Below are 20,958 nucleotides of genomic sequence, written 5' to 3'. Positions count from 1 at the left end.
TGGTTCAGTCCTGGTTCAGTCCTGGTTTTAGTCCTGGTTTAGTCCTGGTTCAGTCCTGGTTCAGTCCTGGTTTAGTCCTGGTTTAGTCCTGGTTTAGTCCTGGTTCAGTCCTGGTTTAGTCCTGGTTTAGTCCTGGTTTAGTCCTGGTTTAGTCTTACCTGATCCAGCTCCATAGTGACTGAACAGAGTCCATATTTTCAGATCCAGTTTTGTGTCTGAATTTAATCTGGACTAAACCTGGATTATATTCTGCCGCACCTGCACACAAGCCCCGCCCACTCCACCTGGACACGCCCCCTGCCTCACTCACCTGCACACAAGCCCCGCCCCACTCCACCTGGACACGCCCCCTGCCTCACTCACCTGCACACAAGCCCCGCCCACTCCACCTGGACACGCCCCCTGCCTCACTCACCTGCACACAAGCCCCGCCCACTCCACCTGGACACGCCCCCTGCCTCACTCACCTGCACACAAGCCCCGCCCACTCATGGAGGTGTGTTTTTTATTTCATTCACATGTTTGAGTAACTTTATTATCTGTCACGTCCAAAAACCAGGTCTAAACCAGGACTAAACCAGATCTAAACCAGGTCTAAACCAGGACTAAACCAGGTCTAAACCAGGACTAAACCAGGACTAAACCAGGACTAAACCAGATCTAAACCAGGACTAAACCAGGACTAAACCAGGACCAAACCAGGTCTAAACCAGGACTAAACCAAAACTGAAACAGAATTCCAAATGTCTAAAGCTCCAGACGTTCTGTTCCACCTTGTGATGTCATGCAGTGGTCGTTTCCTTTTCCCTTTAGTTGAGTCGAGTTCTGTGACTCCAGGACTGAAATGATCCTCATGATTCTACTGAAGGTGGAGTTTAAAAACACAGTGGAGCACTTCCTGTTTTTCTGTTTTTAGGCTCATGTCCAAAACTTTTACATTTTTTAGTTTACGTTTTGTCAGAAATTCTTCTTCAGATCAGTTCTTTCTTGGGTCACACACGTCCTGAGTGTCAAGTGTTTTTCACATTTAAGTTTCTGCTCCTCATACAACAAAAACTGGAGAGTTAAAATTTCAGGGTGAAATATTTCAGAATTGTTTTTATCACAAAAAGAGTAATTTTTACTCTTCGAGAGTTAAATGTGTGTAGGAGTTGAGGTGATTTGTCAGAGTTGATTTGGTTGAAGTTAATTCAACTTCTCTTAGTGTTAATTTGACTTCAAAACTCCCTCCAGAGAAGAACCAGTTTGAACCAGTTTTGTTCTGAATTTCATCTTTAAATTAACTCAAATAAAGTGTGAAAATAAAACTCCTCTGTGTTGTTGAGTAAAATCAGGATAACTCTACAAAGTGTTATCTGTTTACTCTCTAAACCTTCATTTAACTCTGGGTTTGGGTTAAACAGGAACTTTGGTCCAGTTTTACTTCATGAACTTTTACACAAATGTTAAATTAACTCTAGAACAGAGTGACTCAGAGAAACTCTGAGGAAATGTTCAAACTGATTCTGTGAAAGTAAATTTGAACTCTTCTCTTCGTGTTGTGTGCAGACAGAACCTGAGACTGGAGCAGTGTCCTGTTGTGTCCAGTAGAGGTCAGCACAGCTCCACGTCTGCGCACAACAACACTCACAGGGTGAATTTTATTCTCTTGGATCTTTTCAAATCTTTTTTTATTCAGCTCATATTGTTTTAATAAAGCCCTGATTTACATTAGACCAATTTAGTCCTGGTTTAGACCCGGTTTAGACCCGGTTTAGACCCGGTTTAGATCCGGTTCCTGGTTCAGTCTCNACAAACGCACAAAAACCAAACACACAAACAAAACCAAACGCACAAAAACAACCACACCAAACAAAAACAAAACAAAAAAAAACAAACGCACAAAACCAAACGCACAAAAAAAACAACCACACAAAACAAAAAAACAAACACAAAACAACGCACAAAAACAACCACAAAAAACAAACGCACAAAAAACCACACAACAAACAATCAAACTTTTATTTCACACTCGCAGATTTGAACTGACAAACGCACAAGATCAGATCTGTGACGTGTTTGTGTGTCAGTCATTTGTTTCTCAAAATGAAATCAAAAATTAGAAAGAAAAAAAAAAACTATTTTCTTCATTATTTGTCTCCAAAACCAAACTGAAAAAAAAAAAAAAAAAAAAAAACAGATAATGATTTGATTTTTCAGTTTTCGATTTTGTGTTTAAATGAAAAATGGAAAAAACTGAGAATCGACTAAACCAGGACTAAACCAGGACTAAACCAGGTCTAAACCAGGACTAAACCAGGACTAAACCAGGACTAAACCAGGTCTAAACCAGGACTAAACCAGGACTAAACCAGGACTAAACCAGGTCTAAACCAGGACTAAACCAGGTCTAAACCAGGACTAAACCAGGACTAACCAGGACTAAACCAGGTCTAAACCAGGACTAAACCAGGACTAAACCAGGTCTAAACCAGGACTAAACCAGGACTAAACCAGGTCTAAACCAGGACTAAACCAGGACTAAACCAGGACTAAACCAGGACTAAACCAGGACTAAACCAGGACTAAACCAGGACTAAACTAGGACTAAACAGACTAGGACTGAACCAGGACTGAACCAAAACTGAAACAGAATTCCAAATCTCCAAAGCTCCAGACGTTCTGTTCCACCTTGTGATGTCATGCAGTGGTCGTTTCCTTTTCCCTTTAGTTGAGTCGAGTTCTGTGACTCCAGGACTGAAATGATCCTCATGATTCTACTGAAGGTGGAGTTTAAAAAACACAGTGGAGCACTTCCTGTATCACCACATGATGACATCACGAGGTGGAACAGAGTGTTTTCAGTGTAAAAGTGCAGGTTTGTGTTTTAAACATGTGAAAGAAACAAACATTAAAAACAGAACAGAGTCAGAAGAGACGTTTAAATCCACTCAAATCAGAAAATGTTTCAAATTTTAAAAATGTTAAAATGTCCCACGTTTTAACCAAATCAGTGAATGTGATGAACCAGACAGACCTTATATAGTCCTGGTTTAGACCTGGTTTAGTCCTGGTTCAGTCCTGGTTTAGTCCTGGTTCAGTCCTGGTTTAGTCCTGGTTCAGTCCTGGTTTAGACCTGGTTTAGACCTGGTTTAGTCCTGGTTTAGTCCTGGTTTCGTCATGGTTTAGACCTGGTTCAGTCCTGGTTTAGTCCTTGTTTAGTCCTGGTTTAGACCTGGTTTAGTCCTGGTTTAGTCCTGGTTTAGTCCTGGTTTAGTCCTGGTTTAGTCCTGGTTCCTGGTTCAGTCCTGGTTCAGTCCTGGTTCAGTCCTGGTTTAGTCCTGGTTTAGTCCTGGTTTAGTCCTGGTTCAGTCCTGGTTTAGTCCTGGTTTAGTCCTGGTTTAGTCCTGGTTCAGTCCTGGTTTAGTCCTGGTTTAGTCCTGGTTTAGTCCTGGTTTCAGTCCTGGTTCAGTCCTGGTTTAGTCCTGGTTTAGTCCTGGTTTAGTCCTGGTTTAGTCCTGGTTTAGTCCTGGTTTAGTCCTGGTTTAGTCTGAGTCTTACTGATCCAGCTCCATAGTGACTGAACAGAGTCCATATTTTCAGATCCAGTTTTGTGTCTGAATTTAATCTGGACTAAACCTGGATTATATTCTGCCGCACCTGCACACAAGCCCCGCCCACTCCACCTGGACACGCCCCCTGCCTCACTCACCTGCACACAAGCCCCGCCCACTCCACCTGGACACGCCCCCTGCCTCACTCACCTGCACACAAGCCCCGCCCACTCCACCTGGACACGCCCCCTGCCTCACTCACCTGCACACAAGCCCCGCCCACTCCACCTGGACACGCCCCCTGCCTCACTCACCTGCACACAAGCCCCGCCCACTCATGGAGGTGTGTTTTTTATTTCATTCACATGTTTGAGTAACTTTATTATCTGTCACGTCCAAAAACCAGGTCTAAACCAGGACTAAACCAGATCTAAACCAGGACTAAACCAGGACTAAACCAGGTCTAAACCAGGACTAAACCAGGACTAAACCAGATCTAAACCAGGACTAAACCAGGACTAAACCAGGACCAAACCAGGTCTAAACCAGGACTAAACCAAAACTGAAACAGAATTCCAAATGTCTAAAGCTCCAGACGTTCTGTTCCACCTTGTGATGTCATGCAGTGGTCGTTTCCTTTTCCCTTTAGGTTGAGTCGAGTTCTGTGACTCCAGGACTGAAATGATCCTCATGATTCTACTGAAGGTGGAGTTTAAAAACACAGTGGAGCACTTCCTGTTTTTCTGTTTTTAGGCTCATGTCCAAAACTTTTACATTTTTTAGTTTACGTTTTGTCAGAAATTCTTCTTCAGATCAGTTCTTTCTTGGGTCACACACGTCCTGAGTGTCAAGTGTTTTTCACATTTAAGTTTCTGCTCCTCATACAACAAAAAACTGGAGAGTTAAAATTTCAGGGTGAAATATTTCAGAATTGTTTTTATCACAAAAAGAGTAATTTTTACTCTTCGAGAGTTAAATGTGTGTAGGAGTTGAGGTGATTTGTCAGAGTTGATTTGGTTGAAGTTAATTCAACTTCTCTTAGTGTTAATTTGACTTCAAACTCCCTCCAGAGAAGAACCAGTTTGAACCAGTTTTGTTCTGAATTTCATCTTAAATTAACTCAAATAAAGTGTGAAAATAAAACTCCTCTGTGTTGTTGAGTAAAATCAGGATAACTCTACAAAGTGTTATCTGTTTACTCTCTAAACCTTCATTTAACTCTGGATTTGGGTTAAACAGGAACTTTGGTCCAGTTTTACTTCATGAACTTTTACACAAATGTTAAATTAACTCTAGAACAGAGTGACTCAGAGAAACTCTGAGGAAATGTTCAAACTGATTCTGTGAAAGTAAATTTGAACTCTTCTCTTCGTGTTGTGTGCAGACAGAACCTGAGACTGGAGCAGTGTCCTGTTGTGTCCAGTAGAGGTCAGCACAGCTCCACGTCTGCGCACAACAACACTCACAGGGTGAATTTTATTCTCTTGGATCTTTTCAAATCTTTTTTTATTCAGCTCATATTGTTTTAATAAAGCCCTGATTTACATTAGACCAATTTAGTCCTGGTTTAGACCCGGTTTAGACCCGGTTTAGACCCGGTTTAGATCCGGTTCCTGGTTCAGTCTCGGCTCGTTCGTTGACTCTGATCGGTTTGTTTAAGATCATTTAGAATCACAGAATAAACATATTTTATGATTTGTCCTCCTGCCTGGACTAAAGCTGCATTATTTTATTTTAAAGATGTTTTTTTTAAATAACAGTTTTTGTTCATCAGTTTCACTTTTTCATTTCTGAGTCAGAACATAAACTCTTCTTCTTCAGTCTGAGCAACGTCACAACAATGACATTTACTGTTTGTTTATAAATAAAGAAATAAAATTAATATTCTGCCGATTTGAGTTAAACATTTTGGAACATTTCTGATCTCCACAGCGTCATTCTTCCAGGACAAATGACGTCACCTTTGCTGTTCATTTGTTTGAGTTTCATCATTTCAGATTTCTGTGACAGAATTATAAATATCTGAACTTCTGCTCGGAGATTCTGCAGTTTGATTCTGATGAGTCAAAACTAAAGTTCGATCTTTACTTCACCTCAGCTGAAGATCTCTGCTCGCTCCTTTTCCCATCTTCAATAAAGTTTTGTTTCGGACAAATGACGTCGTAGATTCAGTTTCTTGAAGTGGAATTACAACTCGTCCAAATGATGTGGTAGAAAAGTTAAACTGGACTCTGGGACTTTGGTCTTCATTTTGTTGTAATTTTCTCTTTGCAAGTTTTATTAAATCTTGTGCAGAATTTTGTTTGGAGATTTGTGAAATTGTAGATGTCTGAACATTTGATTGAGCCTGGTCTAAATAGAATGAGAGAAATGTTGAGCTGAAGTTTGAGTCGGTGAAATGAAGCTCAGAATCTGAATCATGATCTGTATGAAAAAGATGTTTCCACACGGACCTGCAGCTACAGGAAGAACTTTTATCAGGAAGAGACAAAGACACGTTAGAGCTTTTCTGTTCATGCGCTCGACTGAAACGTTCACTGAAAATTATATTAACCACAAACACTGTTTAACTTTAGGGACAATTGTCTTTTTGGACGGAGTGTGTGAGGAGACGACGAGGTGTTTTCTGCGTCATAACGTCAGAAGGAAGTTTGAGATCTTGAAAGTGGTTTTGAGTGACGTCATTGCAGATTCTGTCATTCTGTTTTGCCTAGTTAAATCTGAAGTGCACTTATCTCTGAGCGTCTGTTCGTCTGCTCAAGACCACATCACAGATCTCACACCACTGACCCCACTGACCCCACTGACCCCACTGACCCACTGACCCCACTGACCCCACCCACTGACCCCACTGACCCACTGACCCCACAGACCCACTGACCCCACTGACCCACTGACCCCACCCCCACTGACCCCACTGACCCCACTGACCCCACTGACCCCACTGACCCACTGACCCCACCCCACTGACCCCACTGACCCACTGACCCACTGACGACCCCACTGACCCCACAGACCCCACTGACCCACTGACCCACTGACCCCACTGACCCCACTGACCACTGACCCCACTGACCCACACTGACCCCACTGACCCACTGACCCACTGACCCCACAACCCCACTGACCCCACTGACCCCACTGACCCCACTGACCCACTGACCCACACCCCACTGACCCACTGACCCCACTGAAACCCCACTGACCCCACTGACCCACTGACCCACTGACCCACTGACCCCACTGACCCCACTGACCCACTGACCCCACTGACCCCACAGACCCCACTGACCCCACTGACCCACTGACTGACCCCACTGACCCACACCCACTGACCCCACTGACCCCACTGACCCCACTGACCCACCCCCACTGACCCACTGACCCCACTGACCCCACAGACCCACACTGACCCCACTGACCCCACACTGACCCCACAGACCCACTGACCCACTGACCCCACTGACCCCACTGACCCCACAGACCCACTGACCCACTGACCCCACCCCACTGACCCCACTGACCCCACTGACCCCACTGACCCACTGACCCCACACCCACTGACTGACCCACACTGACCCCACTGACCCCACTGACCCCACTGACCCCACAGACCCACTGACCCCACTGACCCCACTGACCCCACTGACCCCACAGACCCACTGACCCCACTGACCCCACCACAGACCCACTGACCCCACAGACCCCACTGACCCCACTGACCCACTGACCCACTGACCCCACTGACCCCACAGACCCCACTGACCCACTGACCCACAGACCCCACCCCCACAGACCCCACTGACCCCACCTGACCCCACAGACCCCACAGACCCACCCACTGACCCCACTGACCCCACTGACCCCACAGACCCCACAGACCCACACCCCTGACCCCACTGACCCCACTGACCCCACAGACCCCACTGACCCACTGACCCCACAGACCCACTGACCCCACTGACCCCACTGACCCCACTGACCCCACTGACCCCACAGACCCACTGACCCCACTGACAGACCCACTGACCCCACTGACCCCACTGACCCCACTGACCCCACAGACCCCACTGACCCCACTGACCCCACAGACCCCACAAACCCCACTGACCTCACTGACCCCACTGACCCCACTGACCCCACAGTTCAGTCAGAACGACGCTGTTGATGTTTTGGAGTCGATGTTTTTGCTGATTTTGTGTTTCTTTTCCTTTAGTGCTGCTTCCTCTTGGTGTTTTACTTTGACATTTGTTTTGTCTCCTTGTAGTTTTGAGTTTTACTTCGTGTCTGTTTTGTTTTCACCCTCATGTGTTTAAACTCTGTGTGTGTGTGTGCGTTTATACTCCATTTTTGGATTCTTGGATTTATGTTTTTTTGTTTGATATGAAAGAACTTGACAGCAGTCGTCCACTCTGTCCTCGCTCTGTTTGTACGTGACAAAAACATTCATTCTGGAGAGTCAAACTCAAGTGTTTAAATGTTAAAATGGTTCACGTTAAGCAGGTGTCCCGTCGATCTGAGCTCCCGAGTCACACGTCATGTTTTAATTTATTTCAGGGTTTTAGTTTCTGTTTGTTCAGTTAAACAATGATTTATTATTTGATTTGATCGTTTTCATTTTCTTTACATCATATTTTATTTTGTTTCCATGTGTAGAAAACACAGTGACTTTGTGACTGTGCGGCAGATTCATGTACATTTTTGAATAATGTTGATTGTTCAGTGGGACGTTATCGTCCTGTGGATCTGTGCTTCCTTAAATCAGGTTTACACTCTGACACTTTTGGCCCTTTTCGAGATGATTTTTCACTCTTTCCACTGTTTTTGGGATTGACTTTTGTCTTAATCGTGAGTCGAGCTTCATGTAGTAACATGAGGTAACGAGAACCGATGAATCCCTCAAGACGACCTGCTCCTGATCGGCAATCGTAGGTCACAAGAAAATCAAACCTGTGTGATTCCAGTCGCCTCTTTTAACTTTTAAACTCTGTGATTTGGTCAAACAGTTTGAGCTGGAGCTGAGTGAAAACCGTCAAAAGTATCGCAGAGTGTACGTCCGACATTTGAGCAGAATACGACTGTCCAAATGAACCACACAGATTCAGATAAATGAGTTTAGATTTGACAGAACTAAAGTCTGATCAGCGAGAGCAAACAGGATCAAACCCACGACTCTAATCTTAATGTTAATTTTGGTTCTTCCTGTGGATCAATCCTGCCCATCACCTTCACCTTTCACTAGTTTTCAATTCCGTTGGGAAGAGAAACAGTTTGAACAGAGGTTTGAGTCACACACATCTGATTCACTTTTGTATTTATGAAGTTCACAAACTTCTGAAGTCTGTTTCTCGAGTCGTTTTCTGCTGTTTGGATCCAACAACCACAACAATGACGACGTCCCAATCCCGAAACTAAAATATGACAATATCAGAAGCAGAAACAAAAGTGAAATGGTTCAAAAGACTTGAAAAGATCGACTTTGTCAACAGACACGTCCCACTGGGAAACAAACATGGAGGTTTGATCATCACTTTATTGGAGGATCTTTCTCCGTGTGGATTGTGCGATGACCTGAAGTCTGAAATTAATGATAAATGTTTTGGAGCCAGAGTTGATGGAGCTGGAAGTTCGCTCATCTTTACTTCCGGCGTGTCAGAAGTGTCTGGAGCTGCACGTCAGTTTTTAAATAAACACAGAGCAGTAAAACCAGGTCAGGAGGCAGATCTGAGGAAAACGTCCAGAGTTTGATAAAAATGTTTCTTTAATCTTTTCAGTTTGAGACAAAAGCAAAACTACAGCGTAAAAAGTGTCAGCGGGACCCACCACGAGAGAGTTTCACAATAAAAGCCCCACACTTCCTCCTCTTTAAAGCACTACCTCACTTTCAAAATAAGAGTCTCCTATTTACACTCCCTGTGACGGCGAGCGGTTCAGTCCAGGGACAGGGGAGGAAGAGGAAGAGTAGAGGGGGAGGAAGAGGAGGTAAAGGGGGGTAACAAAAACAGGCAAATAGAAAATGCACCAATCAGCCAAAACATTATGACCAATGTAATGTTTAGTCCTGGTTTAGACCTGGTTTAGTTTTAGTTTAGTCCTGATTTAGTCCTGGTTTAGTTCTAGCTTAGTGCTGGTTTAGTTTTGGTTTAAACAGGTCTAAATCAGGATGAAACTAGGACTAAACTAGGTCTATTCGAGGTCTAACCCAGGTCTAAACCAGGTCTAACCTGGTGTAAATCCAGAGGTGGTCTTAATCCTTTGGCTGATCAGTTTCAGTCTCACATAGAAAATAAATCCAGGGTAAAATCACTATATTCATAAAGTTCTTTTTGGGAATCCTCAAAGTTTCCTGGTCCTTCCTCAGTTCAGCTCCGAACAAAAACCAAAAGATCTCCAGATGTCTCCAGAACCTTCAGCGTCTGACGAAAGTACACCGTCCAAACGCAATTTTAGTCACTTTGAGATGAAACGCCACAGCGGAGGAAAACTGAATAACTTAAAACAGGAAAAAATATTTGAAATTCTAATTATTCTGTCCAAAATTTGAGTCCAGCTTCACACGTTTCTCCTTCCTCCACGTTTTTTTGGCTGCAGAACATCCAGAGGTAGAGCCAGTTCGGAGATAGTGGTTCAGTCCCTTCACACGCGTCTGTGGATGGAGGAGATGGAGGAGATGGAGGAGGTGGAGGAGGTGGAGGAGGTGGAGGAGGTGGAGGAGGTGGAGGAGGTGGAGGAGGTGGAGGAGGTGGAGGAGGTGGAGGAGGTGGAGGAGATGGAGGAGGTGGAGGAGGTGGAGGAGGGGGGGTGGAGGAGATGGAGGAGGTGGAGGAGGTGGAGGAGGTGGAGGAGGTGGAGGAGGTGGAGGAGATGGAGGAGGTGGAGGAGGTGGAGGATGGAGGAGATGGAGGAGGTGGAGGAGGTGGAGGAGGTGGAGGAGGTGGAGGAGATGGGGAGGTGGAGGAGGTGGAGGAGGTGGAGGAGGTGGAGGAGGGAGGAGATGGAGGAGATGGAGGAGTGGAGGAGGTGGAGGAGATGGATGGAGGAGGTGGAGGAGGTGGAGATGGAGGAGATGGAGGAGGTGGAGGAGGTGGAGGAGATGGAGGAGGTGGAGGAGATGGAGGAGGTGGGGGAGGGAGGTGGTGGAGGTGGGGAGGTGGAGGAGGTGGGGGAGGTGGGGAGGTGGAGGGAGGTGGAGGTGGTGGAGGAGGTGGGGGAGGTGGGGAGGTGGAGGAGGTGGGGGAGGTGGAGGTGGTGGAGGAGGTGGGGGAGGTGGAGGTGGTGGAGGAGGTGGGGAGGTGGAGGAGGTGGGGGAGGTGGAGGAGAGGTGGAGGAGGTGGGGGAGGTGGGCTCTGTGGGTTTGGAGACACAGACCTGAGCCGCTCTGGTCGGCGTCGCGTCTTGGGTTTTTGGTTGCGTTTCCTTCAGTGGGTTTAAGGGGAGTTGAACCGGCGGGTACGTGGTGACGGGTACGTGGTGACGGGTACGTGGTGACGGGTACGTGGTGACGGGTACGTGGTGACGGGCGCGTGGTGACGGGTACGTGGTGACGGGTACGTCGGTGACGGGGCGTGGTGGTGACGGGCGCGTGGTGACGGGTACGTGGTGACGGGTACGTGGTGACGGGCGCGTGGTGACGGGTACGTGGTGACGGGCGCGTGGACCAGCCTCTGCACAGACTCAGGCGTCTGAACCGTGGAAGTTTAATCTGATCTGAAGATGAACCAAAGACGTCGTCATGTTGTTTTCTGACCTGGACTCATTGAAATGTTGAAAAACGCAGTGACCTGGTGTTTGTTTGTACGTGAAACCTGCTTTATCGTGCGAATAAATATCGTGAACAATATTGAGCTCAAAATGTCCCTTTGACCTTATTTGTTAGTTCCTGTTCTTTGCCTTTGGACCATGAGTCTAAAATAAGGAGTCGTGCAAAGGCCAAAGGCAGAAACTGTGTTTGTTTAGTTTGTGATTTAAATCAGTGTTTCCCAAATTCTTTTTTTCTGGGGACCAATATTTTAAAAGTCACAAACCTTCACCACCCAAGTCAAGAAACACTATTCATAAATCACAAAATAAAGGTGGATTTGAACATTAATGAGGATATTTTATTGTTGACTGACTGATCGTGTCTCTGAACATCCAGAAGGATCCAGACGTTTCCTGTTTACATTTTTTTTTCTTTTTATTCAACATCCAATTGAACCAGTAACACTGGAACAAAACAGTGGAATAAGACTCGAGCTTGGTGACGTGTTTTTCTTATAACGGATGGAAATCTGGAGAAAATCAACCAAATAATGATCAGGTCAGATTCTGCCTTTTGTCTTTGCATGAAAACTTAAAGTCAAAGGGACATTTTGAGCTCAATATTTTTTACATACAAATATTTCTTCATTATCACAACTAGTGTCACTTTTGTGGAAGAGAAAATGATTTTTGGGCCATGAGAAAATGAGCACAGGCCCTGAAAACAACACGACGCCACGTTGGGTTCAGCAAAGGTTTGGTTAAAGTTCTGTGGGCGGGACCTCGGGGAAAGAAGGCGCCTGATTGGTCTGTGATTAAAGTTCATATTTTGTTTGATTTATGGACAAAATGGTGAAGTAAAAATGAACGTTTTATGACCAAAATATAAAGTGTGAGAGCAGCAGTGGCAGAGAGAGGGCTTCATGTGCTCGTGCTCACTTCCTGTTTGGAAGTCGGCGGCTCGTGGGTTTGTCTGTGGACACAGTCCGTGGTTCTGTCCTCAGAGCGCGGAAACCTTACAAAACTAACTCTGATTTAAACAATGTAAAGCTGCATCGTACAGGCCTATGCACTGGGTACTGGTGTTGGGGGTTTAAACCTGTGGCTGCGTGGTGAGGGGGCGTTCGGACCGGTCTGGTCTCTGTGGCCTGGGGTTTTGTTGAATTCTCTTGTTCTTGGGACTCGGGCAAAACCGACCTCCACCTCGAGAACGTGCAGTGGAATCGAGGTTCAGGAACACAAACTCGGGCTCGTTCGGCGCAGAGTCGGTCGGACGTTAAACTTTCTGGGGCGTCCGTATTTTCCCCGACTGTTACAATGGAACGAATTTACAGCGGATGTCGAGAAAATGACTGGGATTTATCCACTAACGACATTCAACAGAACAGAGTTAGAACTGGGGATGGGCATTTGATTACATTTTCTTAATTGATCTTCGGGACGATTAATGTCGAGATTATAATGTGCAGCTTTGACACATTTGTTTACGTTTTACAGAAACGAAACTTATAACCACGACTCATTTACATAAACTAACGTCTCTGATAAAAACAGTTCTTTCCTCGTGTCGCTGATGCGCTTCAGCTTCTGTTCGACTAAACGACACGACTCAGTGGAATACTGGTCGGTCACTTTATTTATTTTGGCTTCTGTTGTGATGAAAAGACTGAAAAGTCTTTTGGATGAATGTGACTTTATGTTTCAGTAACTGGGATACTGCGTTTACATGCACAATGACTCAGGTCTGTGGCTCAGGTCTGTGGCTCAGGTCTGTAGCTCAGGTCTGTAGCTCAGGTCTGTGGCTCAGGTCTGTGGCTCAGAGACTTTAAAGCGGCTCTGCTTGGACATGGCCTCAGTCCGGCCTCCTGCTGGAGCCAGAGTCTGGACTGAACTCGGAGTCAGAGTTTCAGATTCACGCAGCTAAAACCTGGATCAGTCTGAACATGTGACACAGACTCGACTCTGACTCTGTTTAAATCCAGACTCAAAATGTTTCTGTTTAGCTGTGTTTGACTGAAAGGTTTTCAATCTGCACTCTTCTCTTTAATTTATGTATTTAATGTCTCTCTCTTTTTTATTTTATGATGATTATTTATGTTTTGATTTGTTTTTATTGTGATTTTAATGTATTTCTTATTCTTTAAATGACTCCAGAGTCTCCGCGGAGCCAGAGCCAAACGTGGGACTGTGAGGCCGAGACTCCAGACGCTACACGCAGCCACCGACATTCAGTTTGTTAATTAAAAATGAACGTGATCAACAAAATTCTTAATGATCAATTACCAATTAGTCGACTGATCGTGCCCATCCCTAGTTAGAACCTGTGGATACGTGGTTAGAGGGCGCTCATACCGGCCTGTCGTCTGTGTTCTGGTGTTGGAGTTTAGCCCTGGTTTAGTCCTGGTTTAGCCCTACTTTAGTCCTGGTAAACAAGGACTAAACTGGATCTAAACCAGGACTAAACTAGAAATAAAACAGATCTAAACTAGGTCCTGTGGCGTGGTCGTTAGAGGGCGCTCATACGGGCCTGTTGTCGGTGTTCTGGTGTTGGGGGTTTAAACCTGTGGCGCGGCGGTCAGGGGGCGCTCATACGGGCCTGTCCACGGCGTACTGACAGGGGCTGAGGTTGGCGTTGGGGTTCTGAACCTGCGGGTACGTGGTGAAGTTGTGCTGTTTGGCCTTGAGCCGGAGCGACGCCAGGCTGGAGCTGCACGACTCGCGGTACATGTACGGCGCGGCGGAGCTGGCGTACGGGCACGTCGCCGCCGAGTTGAGCGCGGCGGGCGGCGGCAGGCTGTTCAGGTTCTGCACGGACGGCGGCACCATCCCGGGGTTGACGGAGGGCAGGGGGGCGGAGCTGGGGAACATGGGCGGAGACTGCAGCGGCGTGGTGAGGGGCGTGGTGAGCGCGGTGGAGAGGGGCGTGGTGAGGGGCGTGGTCAGCGGCGCCATGCTGTTGAAGAAGGGGAAGCTCTTGGACGTGAGGGGCGCGCTCAGGCTCTTGGTGGCCCAGTTGTTGTAGCTGTATCCGGCCGCGTACATGTCGTCGTACTGGACCAGTCCGTTAAACTGAGAGCCGAAGCCGCTCTTGCACAGCTCCGCCTGCTGGTGGCGCTCTCGCTTCCTCCATTTGGCTCGACGGTTCTTGAACCAGACCTGAAAGAGACGGAGACGAGTTAGAACCACAGTCTGGACTAGAACGTGGATCAGGACTGAGACCGACCCTCGTCCGACAGCAGAGATCGAATCTGAACTGAACCCGACACAATAAAAAACAGGCTCCTGCAGGTTTCTTCAAGTTCAACTCTAGTTTTTTTTTAAGACCATTTATATAAAAAACGTAATATCTATTTCACGGCCTGTTTGAGAGCCCCACTGGTAAAGAAAAAGTTTTTGAATTGGTGTTGATTTTTTTCTCAAACAAATGAATCTGGGGAGTACCGACTTTTCCCCACAACTTCTGCATGAAAAGTGTCGCTCAGTAACAGAAAACCAACGTTAAAAAACTGTAAAAAAACCCAACAATAATAGTGTTAGTCAAACTTGCTGTATCGTTTGATCTTCAGTGACGTGTTCAGAGGATTTTTTATTTCTCATTTATTGGTTCCGTCTTTATGACGGAGGTCGACAAATTAAACTTTTGAGGAAAAATGTGATATGGAGAATTAACTTACTGCACAAACTTTAAGACCCAGATATAAAACTTTAAGAATTTTTCACGTCTTTTTAAGATATTATTTCCAAATTCATAAATTCAATGCTCGTCACAAATCTGTGTGTCTGTGTAAACCTGAGTCTGAGTGAACAAGTTCCTTCCTCATCATCATCATCATCGTCATCAGAGTAGAAGATAAACTCTGGTCTCACTTTTGTGGCATCAGCTCCTAAAACTCTGTTTATCACTTTACACACAAACGACAAACCAGAGTTTTACACAAACTTCACTCCAGACGGAGTTTTTACAAAGATTCATTTTCAGAGGAGAATTCACAGTTCGTGTGTAAAAGATGAAACAAACAAAGGGAAATGTTTGTTTTTTAAAATATCTGTGTTGGTGTAAATGGGGATCAGGGTGTCAGACTCAAATTCACTGAGGCCAAAATGAAAAACTATTTATTGAAAAATGTCGTCATCATCTGCATGTTTTCTTCTGTAATGTTCAACCTTTTCTTATTCAAATAAATGTTTAATCATAGTTTTGCTTAAACATTGAATCCAGGGCAAGTATAATATAAAATAATTAAAACAAATTAAAACATTTAAAATCATTTTGGGCCTGAGTTGGACTCGTCTGGACTAGAGCATTTTGATGTTGATCCTAATTTAACCTAAACATAAAAGAATCGTTAATGTCTCCAAAACTTTCTGCAGCACAAACGACAGACGTAGTTTTTGTGTAGGTTTGGTTTAACGGGGCGACTTCACTGACGTCTTTAAACCAGAAGCTGAATATTCCAGGTTGGTGAAGGTCCACAGACGAGCGCGACCTGAAGCTGTCACTCAAAAATGTGTCTTTTCCAATTAAAATGATTAAAAGAAAGAAATTCTCCAAATCTCATCCCCAAATTAAAGCGTTTTCATATGAGCCCAAGTGAGTCAACACGAGATAATTCCTGTTAAAATAAGACGTTAAGTGTGTGTGGGACAGTGTGATCCTTTCAAAGTAAGAGCGCGTCTCTTCAGTTATTACAGCCGTATTTGAGAAGACATAATGAATGAATATTTTACCAAAGGATTAGCGCGGAATAGGCCAAGTTAAATATGAGGCTAAAAATTCACTTTATTAAACTGGAGAAGTTATTTGGTAAAAGAGCGAAGAGCGAAGCCGCTTCATCAGGACGACGACGCTCGTCTTTGTGCCGAGACGAAACGAAGAGGAAATCATTTAGTTTATTTTTTTATCATTTTATTTTTCGACTGTTTTTGGTTTGTCCGAGTTTCAAACAAAGACAGATGAAAAAAAAGAGGATTAAGGAGAAGAAGGAGGAGGAATAGTTTTTGTTCTTGTTGTTATTGTTGTAGTGGTGGTAGTAAGAGTAGTAGAAGTAGTAGTAGTAGTAGTTGTAGTAGTAGTAGTAGTAGTTGTTGTTGTTGTAGTTCTAGTAGGAGTAGAAGTCGTAGTTGTAGTAGTTGCTTTTTCCAGAGTTCACACCTTAGGGTTGTTTAGTAGGAAACAACTAGGGTGTAGTTAGACCAACATTAGTGGTTCAGTCCTGGTTTTGTCCTGGTTGAGTCCTGGTTGAGTCCTGGTTGAGTCTGTTTGAGTCCTGTTTGAGTCCTGGTTCAGTCCTGGTTTTGAGTCCTGTTTGAGTCCTGTTTGAGTCCTGGTTGAGTCCTGGTTGTCCTGGTTGAGTCCTGTTTGAGTCCTGTTGAGTCCTGTTTGAGTCCTGTTTGAGTCCTGGTTGAGTCCTGGTTGAGTCCTGTTTGAGTCCTGGTTGAGTCCTGTTTGAGTCCTGGTTTGAGTCCTGGTTGAGTCCTGTGAGTTTCCCTGGGTGTCCTGAGTCCTGTTTGAGTCCTGTTTGAGTCCTGGTTGAGTCCTGTTTGAGTCCTGTTTGAGTCCTGGTTGAGTCCTGTTTGAGTCCTGGTTGAGTCTGTGAGTCCTGGTTGAGTCTGTTGAGTCCTGTTGAGTCCTGTTGAGTGAGTCCTGTTGAGTCCTGGTTGAGTCGGATCCTGTTGAGTCCTGGTTGAGTCCTGTTTGAGTCCTGGTTGAGTCCTGTTTGAGTCCTGGTTCTTACCCGGACTCTGGCCTCGGTCAGGTTGGTCCACACCGCGATCTCTTCCCTCGTGGACATGTCCGGGTACCGGTTCCGCTGAAACGTGGACTCGAGTTCCTGAAGCTGCTGCGACGTGAAGTGAGTCCTCTGCCTCCTCTGCTTCTTCTTCAGAGACCCGTCCTCCACCGGGTCCTCGAGGGCCAGACCCGACTTATCTGTGTCTGAAACAGGACCAGAGACCAGAGACCGGGGTTAGACCAAAGACCAGAGACCAGAGACTAGACCAGAGACCAGAGACCAGAGACCAGAGACCAGAGACCAGAGACCAGAGACCAGACCAGAGACCAGACCAGAGACCAGAGACCAGACCAGACCAGAGACCAGACCAGAGACCAGAGACCAGACCAGACCAGACCAGACCAGAGACCAGAGACCAGAGACCAGACCAGACCAGACCAGAGACAGACCAGAGACCAGACCAGACCAGACCAGACCAGACCAGAGACCAGACCAGACCAGACCAGACCAGAGACCAGAGACCAGACCAGACCAGAGACCAGACCAGACCAGACAAGAGACCAGAGACCAGAGACCAGACCAGACCAGAGACTAGACCAGAGACCAGACCAGAGACCAGACCAGACCAAAGACCAGACCAGATCAGACCAAAGACCAGACCAGACCAGACAAGAGATCAGAGACCAGAGACCAGACCGGAGAGAACCACAGTCTCGGACTTGGAGGACCTGATCTTCATCTCAGCCTCTTCAGGTTCTGGTCTGATGAAGTCAACAGGAAACATCACGAGATCCTGTGGTCCCCAAACTGAACCCCCCAACTGCTCCACACAAAACACCTGAAGTAGCAGTAGTAGTAGTAGTTGTAGTAGTAGTACTTGTAGTAGTAGTAGTAGTAGTAGTAGTAGTAGTAGTAGTAGTAGTAGTAGTAGTAGTAGTAGTAGTAGTAGTAGTGTAGTAGTAGTAGTAGTTAGTAGTAGTAGTAGTAGTAGTAGTAGTAGTAGTACTTGTAGTAGTAGTAGTAGTACTTGTAGTATTAGTATAGTAGTAGTAGTAGTAGTAGTAGTAGTAGTAGTAGTAGTAGTAGTAGTAGTAGTAGTAGTACTTGTAGTAGTAGTAGTAGTAGTAGTAGTAGTAGTAGTAGTAGTAGTAGTAGTTGTAGTACTTGTAGTAGTAGTAGTAGTAGTAGTAGTAGTAGTAGTTGTAGTACTTGTAGTAGTAGTAGTAGTAGTAGTAGTAGTAGTACTTGTAGTAGTAGTAGTAGTAGTAGTAGTAGTAGTACTTGTAGTAGTACTTGTAGTAGTAGTAGTAGTAGTAGTAGTAGTAGTAGTAGTAGTAGTAGTAGTAGTAGTACTTGTAGTACTTGTAGTAGTAGTAGTAGTAGTAGTAGTAGTAGTAGTACTTGTAGTAGTACTTGTAGTACTTGTAGTAGTAGTAGTAGTAGTAGTAGTAGTACTTGTAGTAGTACTTGTAGTAGTAGTAGTAGTAGTACTTGTAGTACTTGTAGTAGTAGTAGTAGTAGTAGTACTTGTAGTACTTGTAGTAGTAGTAGTAGTAGTAGTAGTATATAGTGTAGTAGTACTTGTAGTAGTAGTAGTAGTAGTACTTGTAGTAGTAGTAGTAGTAGTAGTAGTACTTGTAGTAGTACTGTAGTATAGTAGTAGTAGTAGTAGTAGTAGTACTTGTTAGTAGTAGTAGTAGTAGTAGTAGTACTTGTAGTACTTGTAGTAGTAGTAGTAGTAGTAGTACTTGTAGTACTTGTAGTAGTAGTAGTAGTAGTAGTAGTAGTAGTACTTGTAGTACTTGTAGTAGTAGTAGTAGTAGTAGTAGTAGTAGTAGTACTTGTAGTAGTAGTAGTACTTGTAGTAGTAGTAGTATTTAGTAGTAGTAGTAGTACTTGTAGTACTTGTAGTAGTAGTAGTACTTGTAGTAGTAGTACTTGTAGTACTTGTAGTAGTAGTAGTAGTAGTAGTAGTAGTACTTGTAGTACTTGTAGTAGTAGTAGTAGTAGTAGTTAGTAGTAGTACTTGTAGTACTTGTAGTAGTAGTAGTAGTAGTAGTAGTAGTAGTACTTGTAGTACTTGTAGTAGTAGTAGTAGTAGTACTTGTAGTAGTAGTAGTAGTAGTAGTAGTAGTAGTAGTAGTAGTAGTAGTAGTACTTGTAGTACTTGTAGTAGTAGTAGTAGTAGTAGTAGTACTTGTAGTACTCACCGCTGTGTTCTTTGGGTTCGTTCTGGGGGGTTCCAGAGTCGGACAGAGACAGAGTCGGGCTCCGAGCCTCAGAGTCCAGGAGGCTGAACTCCATCACGCCCTCTGCAGGACACAAAGCACAAGGACATGAGTTTAGACCTGCGCCTGACCCGTCCACCTGACCCGTCCACCTGACCTCCACCTGACCCGTCCTCCTGACCCGTGACCCGTCCTGACCCGTCCTCTACCTCCTGATCCTCCTGACCCGTCCACCTGACCCGTCCTCCTCCACCTGACCCGTCCTCCTCCTCCTCCACCTGACCCGTCCTCCTGACCCGTCCTCCTGACCCGTCCTCCTGACCCGTCCTCCTCCACCTGACCCGTCCTCCTGACCCGTCCTCCTGACCCGTCCTCCTGACCCGACTCCGACCCGTCCTCCTGACCGTCCTCCTGACCCGTCCTCCACCTGACCCGTCCTCCTGACCCGTCCTCCTCCACCTGACCCGTCCTCCTGACCCGTCCTCCTCCTGACCCGTCCTGACCTGACCCGTCCTCCTCCTCCTCCTGACCCGTCCTCCTCCACCTGACCCGTCCTCCTGACCCGTCCTCCTGACCCGTCCTCCTGACCCGTCCTCCTGACCCGTCCACCCGTGACCCGTCCTCCTGACCCGTCCTCCTGACCCGTCCTCCTGACCCGTCCACCTGACCCGTCCTCCTGACCCGTCCTCCCACCCGTCCTGACCCGACCCGTCCTCCTGACCCGTCCTCCTGACCCGTCCTCCTGACCCGTCCTCCTGACCCGTCCTCGACTCCTCCTCCACCTGACCCGTCCACCCGTGTCCACCTGACCCGACCCCGTCCTCCACCCGTGACCCGGACCCATTTCCAGATCCTGAGGTCAGATCTTGTTCTTATGAGAGTTTTTATTTTTGTTTATTTAAAGTTCCTGATGGCACAAACTGGACTCCCAGTCATTTCCTCGTCGACTTGGATCCTTAAAAAATCAAGTCCGTCCCGCGGTCACCAGGTTTGGCGTCACCCTGGACAATTCTAAATGTGACAAGCAAATGACGTCTTCAAATTGAGTTTTTATCAGTTGTGACTTTTATTTGAGTCAGACCCTGTTTATTTTTTAATCTTTTTGAACGGGTCATGCTCACTTTTATTTCATCATGTCTAAACGACAGCAGCGACTTTACACGGGCATGTCTCATAACGCACTTTACAGGAGCATGTCTCATAACGCACTTTACAGGAGCATGTCTCATAACGCACTTTACAGGAGCATGTCTCATAACGCACTTTACAGGAGCATGTCTCATAACGCACTTTACAGGAGCATGTCTCATAACGCACTTTACAGGAGCATGTCTCATAACGCACTTTACACGGGCATTAGAGATGCGCGGATTGCGGTTACAACCGCGGTATCCGCGGTTAATCCGCGGGTCGGGCGGATGACGTTACGAAAAATGATATTTTAATTAAATTCGGGCGGGTGGCAGTTTAACTACAAAAAAAAAAAAAAAAAGTTATTGTTAATATTGTTACGTACATCTGGAAAGACGAGTGTCATTGTCTATGCTTGTAGTATGAAGTGTACGTCATATCCTTAATTAGCCCATTTGACCTCGTTTTTATGTTCGAAGGTTAAGGTTGTGTCGGGTTATTGATGCCTAAGGTTTACGAGGCACATTTTATATGCAGTTTATTTTATTATTTCTAATTTATTTCAGCTGTTTGCCAACACGTAAGTGGCTATGG

General features: G+C 45.6%; 1 protein-coding gene across 1 annotated transcript in view; it reads right to left on the bottom strand.

The window, feature by feature from the left end:
- Positions 1 to 13,859: 13,859 nt before the first annotated feature.
- LOC110172319 (pituitary homeobox 3-like) overlaps positions 13,860 to 20,958 on the bottom strand; it is a 25,201-nt gene continuing 18,102 nt past the window's right edge. The window contains exons 2-4 of the mRNA XM_055162387.1: positions 19,216 to 19,317; positions 17,009 to 17,208; positions 13,860 to 14,429 (exon numbers count right to left, since the gene is read on the bottom strand). Of these exons, the coding sequence (XP_055018362.1) occupies positions 13,860 to 14,429; positions 17,009 to 17,208; positions 19,216 to 19,309 (864 nt within the window). The 5' untranslated portion in view covers positions 19,310 to 19,317. The remainder of the gene's footprint in view (positions 14,430 to 17,008; positions 17,209 to 19,215; positions 19,318 to 20,958) is intronic.

The sequence above is a fragment of the Boleophthalmus pectinirostris genome, unplaced genomic scaffold (assembly GCF_026225935.1).
Source record: "Boleophthalmus pectinirostris isolate CB_2022bp ecotype Guang Dong unplaced genomic scaffold, ASM2622593v1 HiC_scaffold_5, whole genome shotgun sequence".
Lineage (NCBI taxonomy): Eukaryota > Metazoa > Chordata > Actinopteri > Gobiiformes > Gobiidae > Boleophthalmus > Boleophthalmus pectinirostris.
The sequence above is the reverse complement of the archived record's forward strand: the minus strand, read 5'-3'. Positions and strand labels throughout refer to the sequence as shown.